The sequence below is a fragment of the Ciona intestinalis genome, chromosome 13, assembly GCF_000224145.3.
Source record: "Ciona intestinalis chromosome 13, KH, whole genome shotgun sequence".
Lineage (NCBI taxonomy): Eukaryota > Metazoa > Chordata > Ascidiacea > Phlebobranchia > Cionidae > Ciona > Ciona intestinalis.
In genome coordinates, this window is record NC_020178.2 from 234,711 (window position 1) to 248,644 (window position 13,934).

At 36.7% G+C, this 13,934-nt stretch overlaps 1 protein-coding gene across 2 annotated transcripts; it reads left to right on the forward strand.

The window, feature by feature from the left end:
• The first annotated feature begins 450 nt into the window (after positions 1-450).
• On the forward strand, positions 451-13,396 carry bf-3 (complement factor B-3). 2 transcript variants are annotated; one of them, XM_026837269.1, is made up of 20 exons: positions 451-565; positions 724-928; positions 2,509-2,652; positions 3,061-3,264; positions 3,608-3,733; positions 4,460-4,636; positions 5,047-5,247; positions 5,508-5,693; positions 5,937-6,154; positions 6,559-6,700; positions 7,706-7,840; positions 8,232-8,308; positions 8,683-8,851; positions 9,086-9,231; positions 9,498-9,624; positions 10,263-10,387; positions 10,858-11,062; positions 11,400-11,550; positions 11,957-12,095; positions 13,121-13,396. In XM_026837269.1, the coding sequence occupies exons 2-20, from the start codon at positions 724-726 to the stop codon at positions 13,283-13,285; spliced, it is 3,042 nt and encodes a 1,013-aa protein (XP_026693070.1). In that variant the 5' UTR covers positions 451-565; the 3' UTR covers positions 13,286-13,396.
• Positions 13,397-13,934: the final 538 nt, after the last annotated feature.

Genomic DNA, 13,934 nt, shown 5'->3' on the forward strand with positions numbered 1-13,934 from the left:
ATAAAATCCTTTAAGAGTGCATGTTTAAACACATGGGACTATACAAAGAAGACGAACACTTCCGCTAGGGGGCGATGACAAATTCGTTTCCCTATTCTATGGGGAGCAGTTAGTTTCACAGTTTATACACATAAGATACAAACCCCTAACCCCTTGTAGTGTGTTTTGTGCGTTTTTTTCCGGATTTTTTAATTTAAATAATCGCAGACACCTAGCGGAAATAGTGTTTCCCATGTTATTTAAACCTGACGGCTCCGCTCCGGTTCAGCCAAAAGTAGCCAAAGTCCTCAACTCTGCCCCGTGGACATCTTTTAACACAGACAGAAACAACAGACAGTTTCTAGATTTGCGAAACAACCGACAATGTTTGGCAAAATAAACGGACGTTTCGGCGAAAGCAGGATTTTCAAAGGGAGTATTTTCCGGAAGCAATTAAAGTTTTATAATTTTTTACGTCTAAAACAGACGACGAAAGAAAGATAGAACTAGCCAGAAATACAAAATAACTAAATAAAAAGCGTTAAACTACGCTGCTAAACAACTACTTCGTTTACAAGACATCGAAGTGAGCTACTCTGTTGTAAAATTTGTACTACTGTGATTGATTGAATAAATGAATGAATGAATGAATGAATGAATAAATGGATAAATGAATAAATGAATGTAACTTACTTTATCCTCGCGTGGCCGGAAAACGATAAATATTAATATTTCTTTCTGCAGATGAACAAGTCAGCGCTTCTATTTTTGCTTCTCGTCGGACTCATTGTCCTTAGCGAAACCACTGAAGCGAGAACAGCTTTTTTCCGTCGTCGGCATAGCTTTTTCAGACGTCGGCGTAGCCAATCCCGACGTCGCCAGTTTAGCCATTTCAGACGTCGCTATTCTGGTGGTATTCGTCGCTACGACGAAATAACTGAGAACGACGGTAAGTTATGTAAGATATATAGTGTTTGGGGCAGGATGGGACACATTTTCGTTCTATTTTCTCGTTTTACTCGTTTTACTATCCATCTTACCCCATAGTACTATAATGTGATTAATATATAATAGGATGGGGAAAGATGGGACACACTTAGCACATAATTTTCAAATGTCCTGATCGTGTTTTAACCGTTAACAACGGTCTACGGGAGTTGTAAGAATATATAGTGGGGTGGGGAAGGTGGGACACCTTTAGCACAAAATATATAAATATTCTGGTCGTGTTTTAAACAATTAACAACAGTCTATGAAAGTCGCGAAGACATAGTTTTATAATTCCTTGAATGTTCTTTGTTTACTACCAAAATGTACGAGAAAATAGAATAAAAAGATGTCCCATCCTGCTATAGTTTTATAATTTTTTGAATGTTCTGTGTTTACAACAAATGGGACGAGAAAATAGATTGAAAACGTTTCCAATTTTCCCCATCGATTATACAGTAGTTTTCTTTCTATTTTCTCGTTTTATTATCCATCGTGCCCCAGGATTCTATAATGTGCAATTAATATATATATGTATGCAATTTCAGCAGAAGACTTCGTCAGCCAAAGAGCTTAATGGTTTATGAATTAAACCAAACATTGTAGAAATACATTGTCGAAAATGCAATAAAACAAAAGCAATTTACTTGATTTTTTTTACTCTACGATCCCGAGATGCAGTAAATACGTTGTCATTATTTTAGTTAAGCCAAGACGCATTATTGTTGCTAGTTTGAGAGAGATACCTTTGCCAATAAATGAATGTAACTTATTTGTTCTGTTACTTCTGCTACCAGGCGTAATGTAAATAACGGCTCATGGTACGAAAAACGTAGTGTATTTTCGACGTTTCGTCTGCCACCTATAATGAACGTATTTTGTTACAAAAGTCAAACGGCATATTTTGACTTGTTTTCATAATAATTCAGCGAAAATTGCTTCGGGCGCAAAATGTACAAGTTTCGCGTTCGTGCCACGAACAGATTATTAAGCGTTCAACGTTTTAATACCGGATTTACTAGTATAACCTGCATACTATATTTAATATGAAAACAGGACTAGTTTTTCTATGCAGTTTTGTTGTGTTTGTGGTCGTACAAGGTAAGGCATATGTACTTTTACGTACAAAGACAGTAAGACGTATATGTCATACGTTTGTATTTAAAACTTGTTTAAACTATACAGTAGGGTGGGGGAAGACGGGATACTTCTTAATTCTATTTTCTCATCCCATTTAGTAGTAAACAAAGAACATTTAAAGAATTATAAAACCGTATCCTTACGACTCCCATTGACCGTTAGTAATTGCTTAAAACACGATCAGGATATTTAGATATTATGAGCTAAAGATGTCCCATCCCCCTCACCCTACTACGATAGTAAACATTTGTTAGTAAACAAAGAGTATTTACAGAATTATATAACCGTATCCCAACGACTCTAAAAAAGCGTTGTTAATTGTTCAAAAAAACAAATAGAAAATATTAAGTATTATGCGCTAACGGTATATCCGTCTTACCCAACAGTACTATATATACTTAGGCAGCTGCCAAAATCGGAACATTACAGCAGCGAGAGAAATTAATAGGCCATGCAGAAAAAGGTGTACACCAGGAGATAACCGTTGCAGAAATCGAAAAGTCTGTCTCTGTGACCACGAATGCGGGTATTCGTGTATTAAAACTGGTAAGTTCCGTTGTGAGCGCATGTGTCTTTAGGCAAAACACTTAACGGCAATTTCTCTAACTCAGTGGTCACTCATGGGTTGTTTAAATTGTCAGCCACGCATAAAAAAAGTAAAATTCCCCCAAAATAATCACCCACAAAGTAACATACGTGGTAACTCGTAAGCTGGCACGAAGTGTATGAAACAGAACACCCGTGATATAACGACTGTTGTTTTCCCTTCACGCGTGGATAAACAAGTAACATTCATTCATTTTTTTACCTGGCCGACGTTGTAACACGGGTGTTCTGTTTTACACACCTCGTGCCAGCTTACAAGTTACCACACATGCCAATCGTCATATAACGACTGTCATTGCTACGTTAAGAATAATAAAAAGTTACATTCAATTTTTCTAATTTTTACAGATAATTTCTGTGACGAACCGCCACGAATTGATAATGCTCGTCATACCGAAAAGTCCAGAATTGGCGAAACTGCACTGTTAAGCGGCCCATACCGTTACAATGACCGTGCAAGATATATATGCGATGCAGGCTTTACATTAGTACAAGATGGTAACCATATGTGCCATGGTAGAAGGGGATGGACAGGCACTTCTATATGTGCACGTAAGTTGCTTAATGACTTAGCTTATATTTTATATACAACATGTGTGTCTTCTTATACACGAGACGTGTATGATGTGTGCGTATTGACATCGACGTTTTTACCGCTTTTCGGCGGGAATAGGCGCCGCCAATCCCCGCGAAATTTGGTGCGAGTCCTACAGACGGAATTCGTATGGCAATATCACGTAATGCCAGTCAAGTTATATCTGACGTACATGATGTATTCATACATCTCATGTTCACTGTCAAGTTATAACATGTTTGTCTTCTTCCACACCAGACACAAATAATGTATTCATACAGCCCACGCCCCTGCCAAAAACCTTTTTTTTTTAATTTTTAGTTTCTTGTCCAACATCTAGTACAAGGGGAACATCTTGTAGTCAAAACTGCGTTACAAATGAAGACTGCTCATCTGGTCTGCAATGCCTATGTGATGGTAACTGTGGGCGTACATGTGTTAACCCAGGTTAGAACCATAAATGTCACGTTTTTTTTTTTTTTTTTACAAAAAGATTAAACAAAAAAATTTCTAAAAACAATTTTTTTTTTAATAAATAATTTCCGTTTTTTAATGACTTTTTTTTGTAAAGATATATATATGTAATTTTTTTTATTGTGTTTTTTTGGGGGATGGAGTTTTAAATCTGGGGTTGTATTGTTAAAATGCAGTTATGTTTGTTGTTGTTAAAAATTATATAGGTAATTACGTAAGTGGCAACTTGTAAGCAGGCACGAGATGTATGAAACAAAACACCCGTGTTATAACGACTGTCACTGCACGGTCATGTGAGGATAAACAAGTTACACTCATTCATTTCTTGTGCATTTTTTATAGCTGTAGACAGAACATCCGTGTTATAACGACTGTCCTTTTCTTGCTACGCGAAGATAAATAAGTTACATTCATTATTTTTTGGCTATAGACAAAACACGTATGTTATAATGACTGTGTCCGCCCTGCGAGGATAAAAAAGTTGCATTTATTCATTTTTGTTCAGTTTTTAAGCTGTAGATACAACACGTTATAACAACTGTCATTGCCACGCGAGGATAAATAAATTACATTCATTCCATTTTTTTATTTTCTTGCTGTAAACGGAACACCAGTGTCATAGGCTATAGCGACTGTCATTGCCACCCGAGAATAAAAAAGTTGCATTCATTTACTTTAGTTTTCATTTTTATTTTTCAGTTATAAACTGTGGTGAAGCCCCTCAAGTGAGAAATGCGACACTACAGTACACAGGAGAAGGGTTAGGTCGTGTAGCAAACTACATCTGCGATAGTGGCTTCTACAGATCAAGTGGAAGCTATGCTAGGAGATGCACAGGTGCTGGCACTTGGGATGGAACTTCTCCTACTTGCACAAGTAAGTTAAAACTAAAATTTTTTTAGCAGGATTTTTACATACAAAAATTGTTAGTTTTTATAATCTTAATAAATTGTAAGACATATACCAGTTATATTTTTGGAGGTGTGTGAAACAGAACACCCTTGTTATAACGACTGTCATTGCCCTGCCACGTGAGGATAAATAAATGACGTATGTGGTAACTCGTAAGCTGACACTAGGTCTATGAAACAGAACACCCGTGTTATAACGACTGACATTTTCTGGCCGCGCGAAGATAAAGTAAGTTACATTACATTCATTCATTCATTTATTCAAACTGGCACAAGATCTATAAAACAGAACACCCATGTTATAATGACTATCATTACCCCCTAGAATAATAAACAAGTTACATTCATTCATTCAGACTCGATATTATATTACAGGAGTAACATGTGGAGATCCTTTGCCCTCAATAGAACACACCGGCGGCCATATTTTGAATTGGGTACCAGGCCCTTATTTTGTTGGTCATGAGTTTACTTTTGACTGTGGATCATATAGACTTATAGGATCACGGGTTAGGAGTTGTCAAAATAATGGCCGATGGAGTGGCGTGCCTACTGTTTGTGACAATCGGCACACAGGTAACTTTAAAAATATAAAAAAAAATTATGATATCTTTTTTTTATGAAATTTTCTAGCACATATATATGTGGTAACTTGTTAGCGGGTATGAAGTGTATGAAACAGAACACCCATGTCATAACAACTATCATTACCCTGCCACGCTAGTATAAACAAGTTACACTAATTCATTCAGAAGCATGAAGTATATGAAAAAAACAGAACGCCCATGTTATAACAAAAAAAATTTACAAAAGCAAAAATATTTTCTTCTTTTTAGATGACAACACTCATTGTCCCCACCCCGGTGTACCGATACATGGTTACTTGCGCAGTACTGGCAATTATGTTGTTGGCAGCATAGTGGAATATGTTTGTGACCAAGGATATTCTTTAATTGGTAAAAGACAGCAAGAGTGTTTGTATTTTCTGCAGTGGAACGGCGACGGCGCACCGTTTTGCGTAGGTCAGTTTTTTGCTACTAAGATTTATTAATGAGTCTATTGTACTTAAAGGCAATTGCTCCAACCTAGTGGTCATTAATTGATTGTCTAAATTGTCAGCCATACATAAAAAAATCCAGAAAAATAATCCCACAAAGTAACATATGTGGTAACTCGTAAGCAGGCACGAGGTGTATGAAACGGAACACCCGTGTTATAACGACCGTCATTCCCCCACCACACAAGAGTTAAAAAACTTTTTTTAGATCCTAGATACCCAGACACCTCGAATGACGTAATTTCGATGTTGTCTCGAAACACGCAACGTATTAGAGCTACTGTGGTTGGGCCCAATGTTGGGAGATTTATTTCTGCGGGCCACAGCGCTGGCCATGAAATATACTTTGTAATTGACCTTTCGAGAAGCATTTCTGCAGATGATATTAAAAATTGTATAATGTTTGCTGAAAAACTAGTAGAAAGGGTAAGAAACAGTATTTTATTAGATTTTTTGCAGGTATTTTTATATTTTATTTTGTTCGCGCCGTGGCAAAGTGGTTAGCGCGCCCGCCTCTAACCAGAGGTAATGGGTTTAAGGCTCATCGCTGCTATCATTGTGGGCGTATGTGTCTTTGGGCAGGACACTTAACGGCAATTGCTTCAACCCAGTGGTCACTTAAATTGTCGGCCATACAGAAAAAAAAACACCCACAAAGTTACATACGTGGTAACCTGTAAGCGGGCACGAGGTGTATGAAACAAAACACCTATGTTGTAACAACTATCATTACCCTGCCAAAAAAAGATTTAAAAAAATGATTTATATATATATATATAATTTTTTTTAATTGGATGCATTAAAAACTTTTTTAAATTATTTTTTTATAGTTATCAGCAAATGCTACTGGAGCAATTGAATATGGTATTGTAGTGTTTGCTTCAGAGCCAGAAATCATATTGGACACTAGAAATGACCAGCCTACACCAGAAACTGTTATACAACTGCTCAGAAATGTGTCTTTGGATTTGGGTGGGTATAAATTATTTGTAACTCGACAGTGGGCATGAGGTGTATGAATTCACCATGTGTGTCTGGTGTATAAAAAGACACTAATGTTATAACTCAACAGTGAGCATGAGATGTATGAATTCACCATGTGTGTCTGGTGTATAAAAAGACACTCATGTTATAACTTAACAGTGAGCATGAGGTGTATGAATATCACCATGTGTGTCTGGTGTATAAGAAGACACTCATGTTATAACTCAACAGTGAGCATGAGGTGTATGAATACACCATGTGTGTCTGGTGTATGAAAAGACGGTAATGTTATAACTTAACAGTGAGCATGAGGTGTATGAATACACCATGTGTGTCATGGTAGTATAAAATACGGTAATGTTATAACTTAACAGTGAGCATGAGGTGTATGAATACACCATGTGTGTCTGGTGTATACAAAGACACTAATGTTATAACCCAACAGTGAGCATGAGATGTATGAATTCACCATGTGTGTCTGGTGTATAAAAAGACACTCATGTTATAACTTAACAGTGAGCATGAGGTGTATGAATATACCATGTGTGTCTGGTGTATAAGAAGACACTCATGTTATAACTCAACAGTGAGCATAAGGTGTATGAATACACCATGTGTGTCTGGTGTATGAAAAGACGGTAATGTTATAACTTAACAGTGAGCATGAGGTGTATGAATACACACATGGTGTATTCATACACCGGTAATGTTATAACTTAAAAAAAGACGGTAATGTTATAACTTAACAGTGAGCATGAGGTGTATGAATACACCATGTGTGTCTGGTGTATAAAAAGACACTCATGTTATAACTTGACAGTGAGCATGAGGTGTATGAATACACACATGGTGTATTCATACACCGGTAATGTTATAACTTAAGAAAAGACGGTAATGTTATAACTTAAAAGTTAGCATGAGGTGTACAAATTAAGCGCAAATGCCTGCTCTAATTTTAACTCGACAGTGAGTATGAGGTACTTTCCATTCCAGAAAATATTCGCGGTCGTATCCGATTTGGAACTCATACTGTTGCTGCAATAAGATTAGTCAAAGAAATGATGGGAGTTTCATACAGAGATGACGGAAGAAGAGAAAGAAAACGACACTGCTTTTTTCTAACAGATGGTGGGGCATATTTTATGGTGTAGCGAACACACTTTTTTTAAAAAATAAACATAAATATGTTTTTTACATGTAAGTGTGTTTTAACAACTGTTGTTTTGTCGCTATGTCACAAATATTAATAATGAAATGTGGTATATATATTTGTTTATGTTCATATGTATATAAAAATAGTGGTTATCGCGCCTGCTTGTAACCCAGAGGTTATGGGTTCAAGGCTTGTCGCTGCTACCATTGTAGGTGTATGTGTCCTTAGGCAACATACTTAACGGCAATTGCTCCAATCCAGTGGTCACTAATGGGTTGTCTAAATAGTCAGCCATATATTTTAAAAACAAAAAAACTTGTAAAATTGCATTCGCTGTTACAATTTATATCTTAATTTTGTTTATAGGAAGACATAATGAAGGCCTAGACCCTACTACTGCCGTGAGACGTATACTAATAGAGTTTGTTGAAAATCCTCCAGAGGTATATGTATATAACAATGCTTTTTTATATAGGTGGACAAAATTCAAAAGCACATACAATACATACACCTGGCAACAACAACATATATATGAATTGTGTAAACGCTTGAAATTGCTACCATTGTGGGCGTATGTGTTTTTTGGCAAGACACTTAACGGCAATTGCTTCAACCCAGTGGTCACTAATGGGTTGCCTAAATTGTCAGCCATATTTAAAAAAAACTATCACCCATAAAGTTATATACATGGTAACTCGTAAGGGGACACAAGGTGTATGAAACAGAACACCTGTGTTATATAACGACTGTTGTTGCCCGACCATGCGAGAATAAATATGTTACATTCATTCATTTACCAGTGTTGCACATTTTTCAGTTTTACAGTGTCACATCATGCAAGGATTGCTCTTCAACTTTAGTTGCTGGCAACACTGCTTATGACGAACTTTTGGGTCTTGCAAATAATAAAGTGGAAAATTTTGTAAAAATTTCTGATTTTTATTCACTGCAAAAACTACTGGACCAAGTGACAGATGCCCAAATAGGTCAATTAAAGTTTTTGTCAAATTACATTTTTTTATTTATGGATGGGGTCCTACAGTGAGGCATGTCATGGGACCTAGGATTTATGCCAGAATTGTGTATTTCATCTTACCCCACGAAACTATCCATTATTCCAAAATAAATTTCAACAAAATAAAAGTAGGTTGGGGTAAGATGGTCCAAATATTTATCCCATCTTACCCCACAGTAAAATACATTAAAAACATTTTTTGCAGATTACAGCAAGTGTGGGCAGTCTGGCGATATTAGTAGTATAACATCTAGAGCACAAGTTGGACGCGTTTTAGGAGGTCGTAGAGCTCTCGACAGGTCCTGGCCTTGGCAGGGTACAGTTACAAAACACCTTGCAAAAGTTTCAAAGGTATTTGTATTCTATATATGTATATTATATATATATATTGGTATTGTGACAATGTACACTGTCGAGTTATAACATGAGTGTCTTCTTATACACCAGACACACATGGTGTATTCATACACCTCATGCTCACTGTCGAGTTATAACATGAGTGTCTTCTTATACACCAGACACACATGGTGTATTCATACATCTCATGCTCACTGTTGAGTTACAGCATGGGTGTCTTCTTATACACCTCATGCTCACTGTCAAATTAATAATTTTAGACATATGGCGCTCGTGGGTTGCTGGGAGGGGGAACACTGGTAAATAATCGTTGGGTCATCACTGCTGCCCATCTCTTCAATGATATAGCTTTTGACGATCTAGTTTACTCAATTCTGGTGACTTTAGGTAAAAAAAATGTCATTTATTTTTTCTGGTGTGGCGGGGTAATGATAGTCGTTATAGCACAGGTGTTCTGTTTCATACACCTTGTGCCCGCTTTTAAAATATGAGTGTAGCTTGTTTAGCCCCGCGTAGAGGGGCAACGACATTCGTTATACATGGGTGTTCTGTTTTATACGCCTCGTACCCGCTTACAAGTTACCTTATATGTAACTTTATATGACAGATCACATAATAGCTTCAACCCAGAAGTTGCTAATTTTCTGTCCCAATTTCCAGATAAAAAAGTTACCTACATGGTAACTCGTAAGCAGGCATGAGGTGTATGAAACAGAACACCTGTGTTATAACGACTGTCATTGCCCCGAGATTATAAAAACTTTTTATTTTTTAAATACTGTATTTATACTGCTATTAGAATATATGATTATCTTTTTGGTTCAACAGCCACGCTTTTTAACTGGCTCTCATTTCAACACCTTTTATCCATAGCGTGTTTTAACAACTGTCATTTTGCTGTTGATTTCCGTCTCTTCATTCTTTAAATATATTAATCTACGATATCGCTTTAAAGCGAAAAAAAAAATTGTTATTATTTTTGAGAAGATAAAAATAAATTAAATTATATTTATTTTATAACACAGGGTTGTATAAAAGACCTAGAGCTCCTTCTGACCGACTACCTTCAGTTGTTAAAATTTTCCAGCCAGCAAGAGTCATAATTCACCCTGATTTTGATTTTGACACTTATGATTATGATATTGCTTTAGTAAGTAGAAATTTTTTATTTTTTTAAATTAAATTACCATTGTGGGCGTATGTGTCCTTGGGCAAGACACTCAATTGCTTCAACCCAGTAGTCACTAATGGGTTGTCTAAATTATCAGCCATACATAAAAGGCAATCACCTACAAAGTTACATATACTCTTAAACGGGCATGAGGTGTATGAAACAGAACACCCATGTTTTAGCGATTGTCATTACTCTACTACGCCCACTAGGGTGGGGTAAGATGGGACAATTAGCACATAATATCCTGATTGTGTTTTAAACAATTAACAACGGTCTATGGGAGTTGTGAGGATACGGTTTTATAATTCTTTGAAAGTTCTTTGTTCACTACGAAATGGGACGTGAAAAAAACGGAATGAACAGTTGTCCCATTTTCCCCCACCCTACTTTTTTAAAAATAAAATAAACACATCAAAAACATTATCATTTTTTCATTTTTATTTAAGATCCAACTTGGGCAAGAAAAACAACAAAGAGGGGACCGTTGGATTAATGTTCCGAATAGTTTTGGTTGGGTGAATTATACTGAATATGTACGTCCAGTTTGTCTTCCATGCTATCCTAATGGCGTGCCAGAGTTTTTGAGAAAAGTCGTGTCTGGACCAGTTTTAACCGGTTTAGAAAATGTGAACCAAACGTGCAGAATTGAAGGTATTTAAAAAATTATGTAATATATAAATTTATGTAATTTAATGTAACTTTTTTTTAAGACAGTCGTTATAGCGCAGGTGTTCTGTTTCATACACCGTATGCCAGTTTATGTGTTATCTCTAAGGTAACTGTATAGGTTTGGCAGCCACGCTTTTATGCGATATTTTACTCAAGTAGTTTTGTAGCGTGTATTTTAAGGATATGAGTTGAATTATACTGTATTTTAGGTTTAACAGCCATACTTGAATTTAGGTGTATGAAACAGAACACCAGTGTTATAACAACTATCATTACCCCACCACGCAAAAAAAAATTCATTCATACTATATTTTAACAGGCAACTGGCTTAGAGATAAAAGCAGGTCACAAAATCTTGCTGTTGTAACTGGATTTGGACACGAAAACGAAAGACGACCAGGTTCTATGGCGCAAGTCAGACCTGCTTTGTACCTTAAGCAAGGAATTTTGAAACTAGAAGCTGATGCCAGGTAAATTTGGTGCCATGGCATATTGTTTAGATGCTGTGGCACTGGTTTACGTGCCGTGGCACTGGTTTATCGCTGCGGTACTAGTTTACGGGCCGTGGCACTGGTTTACAGTCCAAGGCATTGATTTACGTGTTGCGGCACTACGGTTAGCGCACCTGTCTCTAGCTTAGAGGGGAAGGGTTTAAGGCTCGACGCTGCTACCATTGTGGGCGTCTGTGTCCTTGGGCAAGACACTTAAAGATAATTGCTTCAACCCTGTGGTCACTAATGGGTTGTGTGAATATCAGCCAAACAGAAAAAGCAAGCACGAGGTGTATGAAACAGAACACCCGTGTTATAACAACTGTCATTGCCCCGCCACACAAGAATAAACAAATAACACCATTTACTCATTCATATAATTTAGATGTATTGCTGCTACTACAAGAATGAACAATATCCAAACTTACACCACGCGCATGTTATGTGCTATAGGGGCGCATAATACACCAGATTTGGTAGTCGATGCGTGTCAAGGGGACAGCGGAGGTCCTATAGTACGCCAGGTAAGTTTTTAACTATAATAAAATCCGCGAATTTGACCCTGATCTGGTGCTCATAGAGCTGAACGATTCTTGTGTAAAGAAATACAGTAAGGATCTGATGCTACGAAAACGTAACAGACAAAAATCAAGTCCAACCAATTGGTAAAAAAAAATATGTTTCGCATAAGTGACATCGGCAGTCTTTTATTCAAATTAAATCCTAGATTTTTTGGGGTAAATCAATGTAATGTATTTTTTCTCCCCTTGGCAGGGTAACGATAGTGGTTATATATTCTTGTGTGGCGGGGCAATGACAGTTGTTATAACATCACACGTGTTCTGTTTCATACACCTCGTGCCCGCTTATGAGTTACCACGTATTTATGGTATTTTGTTGGTGACTTATTTCTGTATGACTGACAATTTTGACAAGCCATTAATGACCACTAGGGTGGGGCAAATCGGGACACCTTTAGCACATAATATCTAAATATCCTGATCGTGTTTTAAACAATTAACAGCGGTCTATAGGAGTCGTTAGGATTCCTTTTTTTCATTTCTTTGAATGTTCTTTGTTAACTATCAAATGGGACGAAAAAATAGAATAAAAAGGCGTCGCATTTACCCCCACCCTACTATATACCCTATGATAAATAAAAAACCTATAAATCAAAACATTTTTTAATATATAAAAATAAAGAAACCTAAAATCCGTCATAATATTTTAGACATAGTCCGGCCCCGTGGCATAGTGGTTAGCGCGTCTGCCTGTAACCTAGAGGTAATGGGTTCAAGGCTCGACGCTGCTACCATTGTGAGTATATGTGTCCTTGGGCAAGACACGGCAATTGCTTCAACCCAGTGGTCACTAATGGGTTGTCCAAATTATCAGCCATATATAAAAATAAATCAACCCCAAAAAATCACTCACAAAGTAACATGCATGCTAACTTGTAAGCTGTGATAACGGTCGTTTTTTGCCACGCGAGGATAAAGTAAGTTACATTCATTCATTCATTCATTCATTCATTCATTCATTCATTTAGGTATATGATCCAGAAACAAGAACCAGTATGTGGGTTCAGATTGGAATTGTCAGCTGGGGCTGGGGTTGCGGACAAAACTACAGTTTACATGGCATAACATATTACTACCCTGGATATTATACTGACGTTTTTAAGCTATTACACTGGATTAAAAATTTCATTTAAAAAAATAAAATTTTAAATTAAAAATGACTTAATTTTTTTACTTGGAATAGATTGAATATATTTCAAATTTGTTTTAAAACTGTTTGAAATAAAAAGATGTTGCTTTGAAGGTGATTTTGTTGTTGTAGTTGTTAGTTTACGTATTGTAGTAGTAGGGTATAAGTTCGAGGCTCGATGCGGGTACAATTATGTTTGTGTGTGTGTGTCTTTGGGCAAGACACTTAACGGCAATTACTTCAACCAAGTGGTCACTAATGGGTCGTACAAATTATCAGCTATTCAGAAACAACAATCACCCACAAAGTTACACACGTGGTAACTCGTAAGCAGGCACAAGGTGTATGAAACAGATGTTATAACGACTGTCGTTGCCCTGCCACGCGAGGATAAATAAGTTACATTCATTCATTCATGACTTAAAAGCAGGCATGAGGTATGTAAAATAGAACACCCGTGTTATAACAACTGTCATTGCCCGCCACGCAAGGATAAATAAGTTACATTCATTCGCCTTATGCTCAAAACGTAATATAACAATGTGTATTACAGCTAATACACACTTACTGTTTCAACAAAAAGTTAACTGACTACACGGCATAGCTACAAGCGAAATAGCGTTATTCCCTAATACTATTTATAACTATATCGA